The 12,541-nt window shown below is 32.1% G+C and overlaps 3 protein-coding genes and 1 long non-coding RNA gene across 7 annotated transcripts; 2 read left to right on the forward strand and 2 right to left on the reverse strand.

Moving 5' to 3' along the window:
- Window positions 1-2,047: 2,047 nt before the first annotated feature.
- LOC107888014 (uncharacterized) lies at window positions 2,048-2,889 on the forward strand. The gene is made up of 2 exons (XR_001681242.2): window positions 2,048-2,330; window positions 2,611-2,889. It is a non-coding gene; the product is annotated as an uncharacterized lncRNA (long non-coding RNA).
- A 1,994-nt stretch (window positions 2,890-4,883) lies between these two features.
- Window positions 4,884-7,310, forward strand: LOC107886082 (vesicle-associated protein 1-2). Its single transcript, XM_016809907.2, has 8 exons — window positions 4,884-5,124; window positions 5,234-5,304; window positions 5,529-5,610; window positions 5,680-5,795; window positions 5,890-6,045; window positions 6,123-6,173; window positions 6,606-6,683; window positions 6,937-7,310. Exons 1-8 carry the CDS (start codon window positions 5,073-5,075, stop codon window positions 7,045-7,047), a joined length of 717 nt encoding a protein of 238 aa, XP_016665396.1. The 5' UTR covers window positions 4,884-5,072; the 3' UTR covers window positions 7,048-7,310.
- A 123-nt stretch (window positions 7,311-7,433) lies between these two features.
- Window positions 7,434-9,745, reverse strand: LOC107886083 (uncharacterized). Of its 4 annotated transcripts, XR_001680636.2 has the most exons (4): window positions 9,511-9,745; window positions 9,166-9,290; window positions 7,967-8,064; window positions 7,434-7,835 (listed from the first exon to the last, which is right to left on the reverse strand). XR_001680636.2 is itself a non-coding variant. In XM_041083472.1 (3 exons), the coding sequence occupies exons 1-3, from the start codon at window positions 9,546-9,548 to the stop codon at window positions 8,300-8,302; spliced, it is 348 nt and encodes a 115-aa protein (XP_040939406.1). In that variant the 5' UTR covers window positions 9,549-9,745; the 3' UTR covers window positions 8,088-8,299. The 4 variants fall into 4 exon arrangements, 2 of the variants coding, with proteins under 2 accessions (XP_040939406.1, XP_040939407.1); XR_001680637.2 differs by lacking the exons at window positions 7,434-7,835; window positions 7,967-8,064 and adding an exon at window positions 8,088-8,776; XM_041083472.1 differs by lacking the exons at window positions 7,434-7,835; window positions 7,967-8,064 and adding an exon at window positions 8,088-8,484.
- Window positions 9,746-10,255: 510 nt separating this feature from the next.
- On the reverse strand, window positions 10,256-11,861 carry LOC121211134 (leukocyte receptor cluster member 1 homolog). The gene is made up of 2 exons (XM_041083474.1): window positions 11,485-11,861; window positions 10,256-11,159 (listed from the first exon to the last, which is right to left on the reverse strand). Exon 2 carries the CDS (start codon window positions 11,145-11,147, stop codon window positions 10,455-10,457), a length of 693 nt encoding a protein of 230 aa, XP_040939408.1. The 5' UTR covers window positions 11,148-11,159; window positions 11,485-11,861; the 3' UTR covers window positions 10,256-10,454.
- Window positions 11,862-12,541: the final 680 nt, after the last annotated feature.

Raw genomic sequence — 12,541 nt, forward strand, 5'->3', positions numbered from 1 at the left:
TTTGTATCGTTTACACTAATCGAAAGCTCTCGCTCTTGTTCTCATTCTCTTCTACAATTCAATTTTTTTAATTAACAGTTTTGAACGTCATGTATCCGTTGTCGAAACCATTTTTTTATTGGCGAAAAACGGGGTCAACTTTGATTTTGAAAATGAAAACGAACATAGGAGTCGCCACCAATCTTTTTTGTTTAGGCGTGATCGGATCACCTCGTATTTTGATTGTTTTAATAAAATGTTTTGTTTTAGTAGCGATTTTGGTCTACAAAATTCAAGAAAACGGGTTCAAGAGTTAGTTACGTACGAGGAAGGATTAACACCCTCGTAACGCCCAAAATTGGTACCTAATTGATTAATTAATGTCTTAATGTTGGAAGTTGGAAAGCCGTAAAGAATTTAAAACTATGATCCTCCTTTTTTATTAATGTTAATTTTACAAAAAAAATGTTTGATTAAATCAAAGCGGATGCTAAAGACCTTTTTGTTCCGAATTCAAGAAAACGGGTTCGGGAGTCAGCTACGTACGAGGAAGGATTAACACCCTCGTAACGCCCAAAATTGGTACCTAATTGATTAATTAATGTCTTAATGTTGGAAGTTGGAAAGCCATAAAGAATTTAAAAATATGATCCTCCTTTTTTATTAATGTTAATTTTACAAAAAAAAATGTTTGAATAAATCAAAGCGGATGCTAAAGACCTTTTTGTCCCGAAGTAATAAAATGTCACATCCAGTACGTCAGGACACAACATTTTAAACCCTTGAGAATAAGCTTGTCTTTTAATTTTCAAGACTCATGCATCTTAATTTAAAAAGGATATTCGGTCATTTGGGTCAAACGAGAAAAATCGAAACCTAGTATGTTAGGGCACAATCTCTCGAGTTTCCAAATACGGAACATTGCCTTATTTTGATTTTTTTATTATGAAATAATAGCAAATATAAAATTTAAAACGATGTGTATTAATTGTGTTTGAAGTATAATAAATGGCACATTATGGATAAATACGTTGGGACCTAATTCTCGATATGATTTGAACAAAACAAATTAAAATGGTAATTTGAAACATAGAACAATAATGTACAAATAAAATGTTATGCTAATGAGTCTTAATAACACGAGAATACGAATAAATGAATTATAATACATATAATGGCAATAATTACACAACACATGTTACTTTAATATCAATATTAACAATCAAAGAACGTGAAACGACATAATATATAAAGCAGTTTGAAATAAATAGTATAAAACAATTTAAGATAAATAGTATGTAAAACAATTAAAAAGAATAATATACAAAGCAGTTTAAAAAAATAATACATAAGACAACTTAAAATAATATATGAAAAAACGTTTAAAATAAATAATATGTAGAAAGAAGTTGAAACTAAATAAAACAAAAAACGGTTTAAAAAGAACAAATGGTATATGTATAAAAACAATTCAAAATAAATGACAATATATAATAGTTTTAGATAAATGATATGTAAAAATTTTAAAACGGATAATAATTTGAATTAGTTTAAAATACATAATATATATATAACTTAAAATAAACAAAATAAACAATTTAAAATAAATAATACATGAGAAAAAGGGGTAAAAATAAATAAATAAATAACAAATTGGTAAAAATAAATTAAAATCCAACAGATTTGGGACTTAATTAGGATAAAAGCGAAATTAAAGGTGAAAACTATAAAAAATAAACATATGAGGACAAAAGTCAAAAAGCGAGAAAAGGGTAAGGACCGAAAGGGAAAAATATCCCCTGCTCCTAAAACGACGTCGTTCTTTATGGGACTAAATCGAAACAAAGTTGAAATTAAGGGGAGAAATTAAAAGCAAAGAAAAACTAGATTAAAACATAATAGTATGCGGAAGGACCGCGCGCGCAATTATCCCATTCACAGCAAAAACACGCAGATCCTAAGGCCTTGGGTCGGGTCGGCCATTCGCGTCAAAATGACGCTGTTTTGACGTCTGGAACTAAGGCACAAAACGGTGCTGTTTCTACAGTGCTATATAAAACCATTGTTTTTAACTTCATTCCAACCCTGATTTAAAAAAAAAGCCTCTCCCTTTTCCTCTGCTAGGGTTTCACCTAGCATCAACGCCGTCATCGATCCGCTACCCCTCCGCCATGGTGCACCGTGGCTGGGGGCCGGAGTAGCGCAAAAATGGGGATTTTAAGTCTTTCGTTTGGAGGCTACGCCTTCTCGACCAGAAGGCCGAAGGACCAGAACCCTAACCCCTCTATGATCTAGCCTCGGTGACGGAGAGGAGGACCTCCAACAATGAACTTGCGAAGTATATACTACTAGTAAGCTCCCCTTTCCTTTTGTTTTTTGTTTGTTATTCGAGATGGGTTTATTCGAAAAAAAACGAAAATAAAAGAAAAGAAAAGAAAAGAAAAACAAAATCACCCTTTTTTAACTCTAAATATGAGTTTTTTGATTGCTATTGCGTTTGTATTCAATAATCGTGTCCAAAAAAAGATTGATACATCATTCACAGCTTTATAACCGAATAAAAAAATCCAAAAAAATACAATTTTTCATATTTTTCTACGTATTTGCTATTGTCTTTATTTGATTTGCAAGTACAAGGCCAACTGGACAGTGGCACGAGGCGGTGGTACAGAGGGTACGGAGCCAGGCTATTAGGGTGGTTGCGGCGCAAGAGTGGAAACCCTAGGGTTTCCTGAGAATGGTTTGAGCTTTGGGCCAATGTAATTGGGTTTAGGTTTATTTTATTTTGGCTTGTATTGGGTTTGGGTTTAGTTAGTTGTTAGGTTATTGAACCCTTGTAATTTGGGTCATAATTTTGTAAACTAGACTGTGGACATTTGTTGTTTATTTTGGGTTTATTCTTTGTTTTAATCTGGTTTTGGTGTGGGCCTGGGCAAATTGATCCGTTTACATCCGTAAATTAAAATCTAAATAATTTTTTTCTTTAATATCTAACACCGACCATTAAATCAACTTGGATCTAATATATGTTCTACTCATCAACTGTACCGATCATCGAATTATTGTTTAAAACTCTCTAGCTAAAATTTTTCTTTTTAAAAAAACTTAAATCTAATAATTTAAATAAAAACTTTTAAATAGTTAATAACTTAAATGAAAATTTTCAAATAGTTTAATAATTATTTTATAATTTTTAAAATATTAAAATAAAGATTTATTAATAATTTAATCACTTTGGTGCTTACTAAATTCCATCTGTTATGACTTTTTTTTGGAGTGTATGCTTAACTTGGATCTCTATATATATACTTTAAAATAATTAGGATAATAAATGAAGATGTGACAGGAAAAAAATACAATTGTAAAGGAGTTTCTTAATTATCATGCCATACTCATCCATATGTTGCTAATGGTCACGTTGAGATGATTTTGAAAGTGAGGAGAGAAGTTTTTTATTATATATTCTTTAACTTAATTTTATTATTGATATTCAGGAATTTATGATTATATTTTTTAATAATATTATTTTAACAATTTAAAAATATATTTATAAGAATAATATATTTTATCATTACACACAATTATTTATTATAATTTTAAAAAAAATTATACATTTCTATCTTGAATATATAATTACACCAATCTACATTCAATGTAGTCTTATTTCACTATAATTATTGTGAATTTATTTAGAAAGTAAAAGTAATTAAATAATTTCATTTTAAAATTCTTAAATTTTAACTTCTAAATTTTAACCTCAATATTAACTTTTTAAATGTTAATATAAATTTTATTTAAACTCTTTTTAAATATGTAGACTTATCATAGCTTTTTCTCAATAGTGATGGACTTGTCCTAATTTGATTAAATTATATTATAAATTCAAGAGAAAAATTACATATATATTATTTCACATATTTACAAGGATCAAACCCTTAAATTTATTTCAAGTGTGCACACTGTTTCAACTTTAACCTATGATTTGTGAGAAAAGGTTTAATACATAATTTGAATTTTAGATTTGATATTTATGTTATTTTTTAGTTTAATATTTACTTGTTTTTAACAAAATTTATAAATTTTAGTATTTTAAAATAACATGGTTAAGTTTTTTTTTTGCTTAATTTAGGTTTTAAAATTAATAGGATGAAAATTTATAATTAACTGATAAAATTAACAATTAACTTTTTTCAAATCGACTTTATAACTCACATTAAATTATATTTATTGAATTGCATTTGACAAATTAAATATAAATTAAATCCAAAACCCTAAACCCCTAACAAAATAATAAAAAATTCAAACCTAATAATAATTTTTTTTTGAAGAAAACTAACTGGATTTTATTAGACAGAAATAATTAAAAAAATATATAAGTGATAGTCCACAAAACAGACACGAGCCTAAAAAACTCAATTAAAAGAAAATCAGAAAAATAAAATCCAAAAGAAAAACAAAGCCCATAAAAAAAAACCGAAACGCCCCAAAAGAATATTAGCAAACCTAATTATACGAACAATTAACTTTCATAAATCACTTTCAAAATTCAAATTAAATATTAAAAAATTAATAGAATTACTTTTAAATATTAAAATATATAATTTTTATCAAATATAAATATCATATTAGAAGAAATATCAAACTCTAAACTAAATAATATAATATATTAGGCCAAATAAAGAAGAATTAAAATTTAAAATCTTACCGAATATGGAAAATTAATTATAGACTTAGCTCAAGTAGGTATATTAATAAATTAAAAAAAATTGAAACATTAATTATTGTGAAAAAATTAAAACATAATCATTTTAAAGATTATAAAAAGAATCATTAAGAAAAATATCTTTTAATATTTTTTTTTCAAAATAATAATAATTAAAAAAATCAAAAACTAAGGATAGAGATTTAGAGAATGATATCGGATTCTTTTTCTTTCCTTTTCAGTTCATTTGTTCTTCGACGCACGTTCACTATTTAAAAGAAGCGAAACACATAAATTCTCAGATCAGAAGAAAAAATATTATCTTTCCTTTGAGAAAGATATCCTTTATCAGATCCTTACCAACGCAATTGCATGATCTCATTGCTTTGAAATGAGCACGGGCGAACTTCTTAGCAGCGAGCCTTCTGAGCTCAAGTTTCCTTGTAAGTTCTGTTTTTCTTTCTCGTGGATCTACGGTTTTTGTTTTTATGTTTTGTTGTGATTTGTTTCTTCTTTTTGTTGTGTGTGTGTGTTTGTTTTTTTGGTGAATAGTTGAGCTAAAGAAGCAGATCTCGTGTTCGCTTCAATTGTCGAATAAAACTGATAATTATGTAGCTTTCAAGGTACGCACCTTTATCAGCTTCGAATTAATCGCCTTTCAATGTAGGCAGGCACATGTAGTTTTGTAACTTTTGATCTTTGATTTATCATAGGCTTCTTACGTTTAAAAATGCAACGCGAAGGAATTAATCAATATTTTTTCCACCTGAAATTTTTGGCTTTTATTGTTTAAATCTCAAAATGATGTTGTACATTTCCTTTTTGAGTTAATTGATTTTGTTTTCAGGTGAAAACAACAAATCCGAAGAAGTACTGCGTCCGTCCAAACACGGGGGTCGTCTTGCCTCGATCCACATGCGATGTTATAGGTGTTGTAAATCAGTTGTATTTTACTTGATACTTTGCGGTTTCTAAAACAATGATTGATTTTGATTTAGTTACAATGCAAGCGCAAAAGGAGGCTCCTCCTGATATGCAATGCCGGGACAAATTCCTCCTTCAAAGTGTAAAAGTGAATGATGGTTTAACGGCAAACGATATAACTGCAGAAATGGTAGTTAACTATTTATATTCATTGTATTATTTACTACTTCGAGATTTGCAAGTATGTGCAGTTTATGATCTATGGGGAATCTTTCATATTATAGTTCAACAAAGAAGCTGGAAATGTGGTTGAAGAGTGCAAGTTGAAAGTGGTTTATATTTCTCCACCTTCAACAGCACAAGAAGGGTCTGAAGAGGGACCTTCACCGGGAGTCTCTTTTTCAGATGGCAAGCATGCAAATGCTGCTGAGTTTGCTTCAGTAAGATCTCGTTGCATGTGTTTTTGTTATTAGTTCTCTTTTTGTCTTCTTTCATTTGGTAATTTTGCTGAATGCAGGGTGCCAGAGCATTTACGGAAGGGCTTGAAGCTCAAGAAATATCTTCTGAGGTAAAATTTGAATTCTCTATCATGATTTCGCCGTGTGCTTCTGCATATGCACGATTGATTTTAATTTATCTTAATAATTGTAATTTATTTTGGTAATCTGGAAAGTGTAAGTTCCTTATTTTCAAGGTCATTTCTAATTGAATGATGATTAAGAGGGTGGTTTAAAGTCGAATTATAGTTAGAGAAGTTCATTTCTAATTGTTCAGACCAAAATGTGTTGAGATACTAGACATCTTTGTGAGCTTCTGAGCCCAAAGCAATGTTCAGCAGATTGTAGTAGCACCATGCAGCAAGGAGGCACCATCTACACTTTCTACTGAATGCCCCTAGCCAGCTTTTGCAGCATCGGGGCCCGGAGTTCTTTTTCTAATTGGCATACATTGCATGTGATATTGATACAGCAGAATAACATGATACTTTCTATAATTGCAGGAGAAAGCTCTTATGACAAAGCTGACTGAGGAAAAAAATAAGGCAATTCAACAAAGTAACAAGCTTCGCCATGAACTGGTGAGGGAAAATAGACTACGACTTTAACCATATATAGATTATACTCAATGTGTAGAGTAGTATTATCCGTTCTATCCCTTCCCACTTGCTTCTCAACTGTGCTTCCCCTGCCCTCTTCTTTTGTTGTAATGACCAAGTTAGTAAAATGTATTCAGTGCTTAGGAGCCTTTAATCAAAACTCTCTTGTTTATTATTTTCTTTCGATCTGAGCCATATGTAAACTTCTTACACATAAAGATTTCAAATGTTTTAGGATCTGTTCAAGCGTGAAGGCAGCAAAAGCGGTGGTGGTGTGTCATTCATGTTTGTCATGTTGATCGGCTTGCTCGGCATAATTATGGGATATATCATGAAGAAGTGGTAAGCGTCCCTGGTCCTTCTGAATATTTTCCCTCAACTTACCTTCCTCTGGACAAGTATGATGAAGGAAAAGGGAAGAGGAATTAGTAGTCGTTGGACTGCTTCACCTTCAATTGGTTGGTACTTGTTAGCTTTGAGCAAATTAGCAGAACTTGTTATGGTTGGTTCCTGTTTATAGATACTGAAGTTAATTTATCAATATTGCATCTAAGAGTAACTTTTATTTGTAGATAAATTTATATTTTCATAAAGAAAAGGTTTTGATTATTGCATTTGTACTTAAAAGCACACTGGGTTGGCCTTCCTCTCAAGTATGTTTTAAGGTTACGCCGGTGGTCAAGAAGTATAATCTTCAGCGGGGGATATAGCAATTTCCTAGGATTACGGCTGTAGATTCTACTGAGATTGTCATGATAGTGTTCATGATTTGTCCTAAGAAAATGGGAGTACTTTGCTAGTTGATGAGTCATGATAGGGATCCTTTTAGATATGAAAATCACTATATCAAAGCTGAGCCCACTAATGGTGCCCTTGATATGTTTTTTTTTATTAAAAAAATTCATTGTTTTCAGGTTTATTCATATCCTACATGCTTGATTGAATGAATGTTTACCGCTGGTTAACAAGGAGAATTTGGTTCATTTTTTCCCCTTGACCCACCTCTTTTACGTGTTTTTATCGTAACTAGTAAGTAGCCACCATCCATCTTGACCAAAAAAAGGACACCTGTTGCCAAATTGCAGCACATGTGTCGAGTTGCTCAAGCCAGCTGGTTCCATGCTTAGCCACAAGCTGTTTGGGAAGAACAATTATTATTATTACTATAGCTTTAAAACAAAACAAAGCAAATGTTATGTTTTTACATTTTCACTAAAGTTAAAAAAAATAAATAAATAAAGAAGGCAGATGCCAATCGTATAAACCTGGATGGATGTCAAACATAAACATGGACGGGATTGTTTTTATAGGATGGTAGACCTTAATGACGTGTCTTCACCAAACAATTGCTCAATCTTCAATTCTGCAATCTCAAGCAACCACGGGATAGCTTTTATCGTATGTTATAGATGTTATACAGTTTTCATCAAAGATAATAATGAATATTTATAATATGATTAAAAATGGAATAAGTTTCCAAGGAATTACAGAATGTTATTCGTACAAACAATGCACAGTTTCCAATCAAATTACAATAATATTAAAGAATTCCTTCCTTTTTTTCTTCTTATTTTATTTTTTCCTTGGTAATGCTTAGCTCAATCAGCTAATGCTATCTGTTTACAGAAACAAATTCGGCCCAAACACTTGAAGACTCCAAGTAGATGCCAATACTTTCTCTTTTCGGTCTTAGAAAATTCATTTTTCAGTTTCCAACGAAACCCAAAATCTGCCTTTACAACCACTTGTTTATTGCTTACATCCACTATGTACTCTCTCAGCCCTGCAAGTTGAACAACAATTTCCTTTATTCTGAACGTTCCTATCTGTTCCAAACCAATTTATCCACAATTTATGAGTTGATGAAATCTTCCCAAGAACTCACATTAGCTTTTGAATTTAGAAATGGAGTTTAGCTTTGAAGATTTTTAGACTGGACAATTTAAAGAGATTAGTTTGCTATGATATGAGGTTTACCCATCAAAGTTCCTACCAGTCATTTTAGAAGTAACTTTAGAGACTTTCTCTCTGCATTGAGCGCACCCCATGTTTGCACTCATCACTATAACCTGAAACTGGAGTTTAAGCAATGTGATTTCTAAATTAGTGAATTAAACTCTAAAACAGCAATACTTGCATGTGTGCAATTCACACTGCTGCTGAGATTGCAGAAGCCTGAAGTTACCCCTTTTTTTCATGTTCATGATGGAACTGTTAGAGGGTCTTTGATAATAATAAAAATTCAATATAGAAACATCATATAATCGTGAAGGAAGAACCAAAAGAAGTTCAAGAAATCTGCAGATACTGACCACTCAAGAAAACCAAAAAGTTGTATAACACCAAGGGTGTTCCTAAAAGTAGAGAAACAAGCCAATGATGCAGAACCAAGAAGCTAAACCTTGGACAATGATGATAAATGGAAACAAACTTTGATGTAAAGAAAAGAACCCAGAAAACATACCGAAGGGAGCGCCAGATCCTCGAAATGCAAGAGAGTTTTTGTATTCGATGCCATATGCAATAATTAAATCAAGTCTCTGTTCTGCTTCTTCAAACGGATGATGAACTCTCTCTCTTTCTCTCAACCTGGTTTTTTGCAAAATTTATGAAATCTATTAAGCTTCAAAAAATCAACTCCTTCACAAGAAGAAACCGTTGTATCTAACATTATAAAAAGAAAAAAAAAAGTGAAGTTGCTATTAAGAAAATGAGTTCATCTTCAGTTCCGTCAGCATTAGGCTTACAGATAATATTTCCTAGAAGTTAACCACCTAACATTCTACTAAATTTCTTGGCAGGACCATACCTTGATAAGATTTGGCATGTTATGTCCACCAAAACCATCCATTGTTTATGACCTTCATGTTCTGTACATATATACAATCGTGGTTGATGTTAATTGATTTGTTTTTCTGTCACAGATTAAGAGTTAAACTCAAAACCATATTATATAAAGTTGTTGACATAATCCAACAGTGAAAAAGCTATAATGGGTAATGGACCAAATGATATTTTAATATGTTGGACGGTACAGAACAAGATTACGGTGGGGGAATTCGAAAAGTTTCCTTGACGACTTTGTCTTTAGCTTTGCACCATAAAAACAGGGGAGATGGGGACCAAGGCCTATCTCTCAATTTAAATATATTTAGACTTGAATCTTTATTATAGGACCTAGTCATGTTGATAGAGCTTGTTCAACAAACTTTGGGTTATAATTTTGCAAAATACATCTTTAAAAGTGTGTTGGAATTTGCACATGCTTCATCTAAACAAAGTCAAAAAAGAGAAATATATATTATCAGGAGCTCAGATTTCATGCATCTTGATGGATGGCATCATGCATGCACAAAGTTCATACGTAATTTCTTGAATTCAAAAACAAAACCTCAATAAGAATATAGCTTTCAAAGGTATTCTCATTGGTTTGCGCAGGTAAGGATGGAATCAAAGATTAATCTATTGATTGAAGTAACAAGTCTAACAAATGATACCATCCACAGTATACAGACATGGAAGTAAATATCAAACTGGAGTTGGGAGGATGGAAATTGATGAAGAAATGTTCACTTTCATTCATAAGCATCAAATGTAGCTCTTACAAAATATATTGTGAAATTAAATATGGAGTAAAGTTATATGCTACTCTAACAAATATCAAAAGGCCAGTTAGACCCCAATTTCAAATGACTCTACAATTTGAACATTTAGAAAGATGGAACTGCTGAGCTTTAACTTCTGCAAGGTCATTCACCTCCTGGAAAACCTTGTGTCCTTCACAGTCCTATTTGTTTTGTTCTTCTCGATTAACAATGCTCTTTCCCTCTCCTTCTCCCGCCTCTCCCTCTTCAAACGTTCTTCCCGCAACTCTTCTATAGTCTTCTTCCCAGTTTTCCTTCCCTCATCCTTCCGCACTCTATCTGACCCATTATTGCTACTCCCCTCTTCAACATCCGCATTCCGCCTCTCCAGGTACCATGGCAACTTTACTCCCTTTCCAGCAATCCCATAACCCAATCGATATTTCTCATCCTCAGGTGCCACAACCTTGGGTGCTGCCTCCTCTTTCTTCAATTTCTTCCTCTTGAACCCATCTTTCTCGGCAGTCTCTTCCTTCCCTGAACTTTTGATGGGATCAAAAATCTTAATCCCTTCAAAGAGATTAATGTGACCAGATTTGGGTTCCGGTTCAACAGCCTCTTCAGGCTCAGTAGCAGCAGCAGCGGGCTCTGAACTTCCAGGTTTATTTAATGGAGCCAAGCCACGAGCAGCCCGAAGCTGCTCAAGACGGAACTCGGCATCCCTTTTCCTTACTTGTTCACGTTTTAGCTGCTCTTCTTTGGCAGCAGCTTCTTCATCTTTCCGGACTTTCTCTCTGTTCTCGTAGTTATAAACATTCCAACGTTTTTGGGGCAAAATATTTAACCCTCCATGACCTCCCATAGCGACTCAATTCTAAAATTCAATGGAAAATCATCAGGCATATATTGTAGTCGGGTATTAGAAAATTGGAATTTGGGGTAAACACAAAACTATTGTCGAATGTAGACCTAATTCGGAAATTGAACATAGGATTAAAATTACTAAACAAGAAAACAAAAGGAAAATTAATGAGAACTACAATTTCAGTTCGAATGCAATTGGGATTATGAAACAACTGAATTCCAAGACCAAGAGAAATCAAACTGTAGATAAGGGGTTCAATTAACTTATTGGGGCTACAGTTATTACCAAAATTGAATGCCTAGATCCAAGAATAAGATAAAAAGAGTGTGCTTACCTTTTCTGCAACTTAAACCTAATTGAAACAGAGGCCTCCTTGCTTTGCGATTTCAATCGAAACAGAGGAACCCAATTCACAACAAAATAAAAAGAAAATTAAGAAAGGTAGAACAAAACAAAACAGAATTTATTGTAGAGGGGTAAATTGGGCAACTGATGTGAATCGCCTCCTCTGTTAATGAGGCCTGGGCTGCCTTCGCTAATGTTGGGGTTGGGGTTGGGTTGGGTTAGATAGATTAAGTCTATTTGATATGATATATTATGTTTTATTCATAATAAATAGGTTTTTTTTTTATAAAAATGACTCAAAATTTTGTATTATTTATAAAAATGACCTATCTTTTCAATTAAGTACTTAAATGACATGAAATGAATAGGAAAAATGAGTAATGTCAATGTATTTAACATCACCACCCTGTCATGGCAGCCAATGATTGGCCCAATTGTTTAAAAAAATTCTTTTTTGTAATGCCACGTCACCAATATAAATATCCCCTCCCATACTTGTATAACCTGTATTTGGTGGGGGAGAAAATAAATTTTGATGTGGTTCCAATTTATTTGATGTCACCACTTTTGTTTTTTTATGTCAAGTCTTTTTTATTTATTTTAGTTTTAAATTTCTTTTTATTTGGTGGTGTTATAGAAAATGGCCTTATCATTTTTTTTTGCCGTCACTTTTTTTAAGTGTTTTAGGGGTTTTTAAGTTAATATTTTATATTGATAAAATAAAATGATATATATCTCTCAAAACAAGTTTCACGATATGTTAGATGTGGCTCAAAATTTATCATTTCCAATATTAAATTGAGTTATGAAGTAACTTTTATTTATTGTCTGCATACGTATTAATTTAAAATTTATAATACTCTTAACACACAAAAATAATAAATTAATCCAAATTTATTCTCTAATTTTTTTTTCAAAAGTATGATGTAATAGGCTTGAAGAACAATGTAAAGAAAAGTCCAAATACAAAGACCAAAAGAAAAAACCTAACAACCTAACAACACAATTCCACTTTTCGGCCGGGCCCGGTCGAGCGATGGACTGGT

The sequence above is a fragment of the Gossypium hirsutum genome, chromosome A12 (assembly GCF_007990345.1).
Source record: "Gossypium hirsutum isolate 1008001.06 chromosome A12, Gossypium_hirsutum_v2.1, whole genome shotgun sequence".
Taxonomy (NCBI): Eukaryota; Viridiplantae; Streptophyta; class Magnoliopsida; order Malvales; family Malvaceae; genus Gossypium; species Gossypium hirsutum.

Excerpts from the sequence above, each read along its gene's own strand:
- LOC107886082 (XM_016809907.2), top strand. The coding sequence starts at position 5,073 with ATGAGCACGGGCGAACTTCTTAGCAGCGAGCCTTCTGAGCTCAAGTTT. Across the intron at positions 5,796-5,889 it reads ACGATATAACTGCAGAAATG|TTCAACAAAGAAGCTGGAAA; the intron begins GTAGTTAACTAT and ends TTCATATTATAG. Across the intron at positions 6,684-6,936 it reads ACAAGCTTCGCCATGAACTG|GATCTGTTCAAGCGTGAAGG; the intron begins GTGAGGGAAAAT and ends CAAATGTTTTAG.
- LOC107886083 (XM_041083472.1), bottom strand. The coding sequence starts at position 9,548 with ATGGTTTTGGTGGACATAACATGCCAAATCTTATCAAG. Across the intron at positions 9,291-9,510 it reads ACATGCCAAATCTTATCAAG|GTTGAGAGAAAGAGAGAGAG; the intron begins GTATGGTCCTGC and ends GCAAAAAACCAG. Across the intron at positions 8,485-9,165 it reads AGGATCTGGCGCTCCCTTCG|GGCTGAGAGAGTACATAGTG; the intron begins GTATGTTTTCTG and ends TTCAACTTGCAG.
- LOC121211134 (XM_041083474.1), bottom strand. The coding sequence starts at position 11,147 with ATGGGAGGTCATGGAGGGTTAAATATTTTGCCCCAAAAACGTTGGAAT.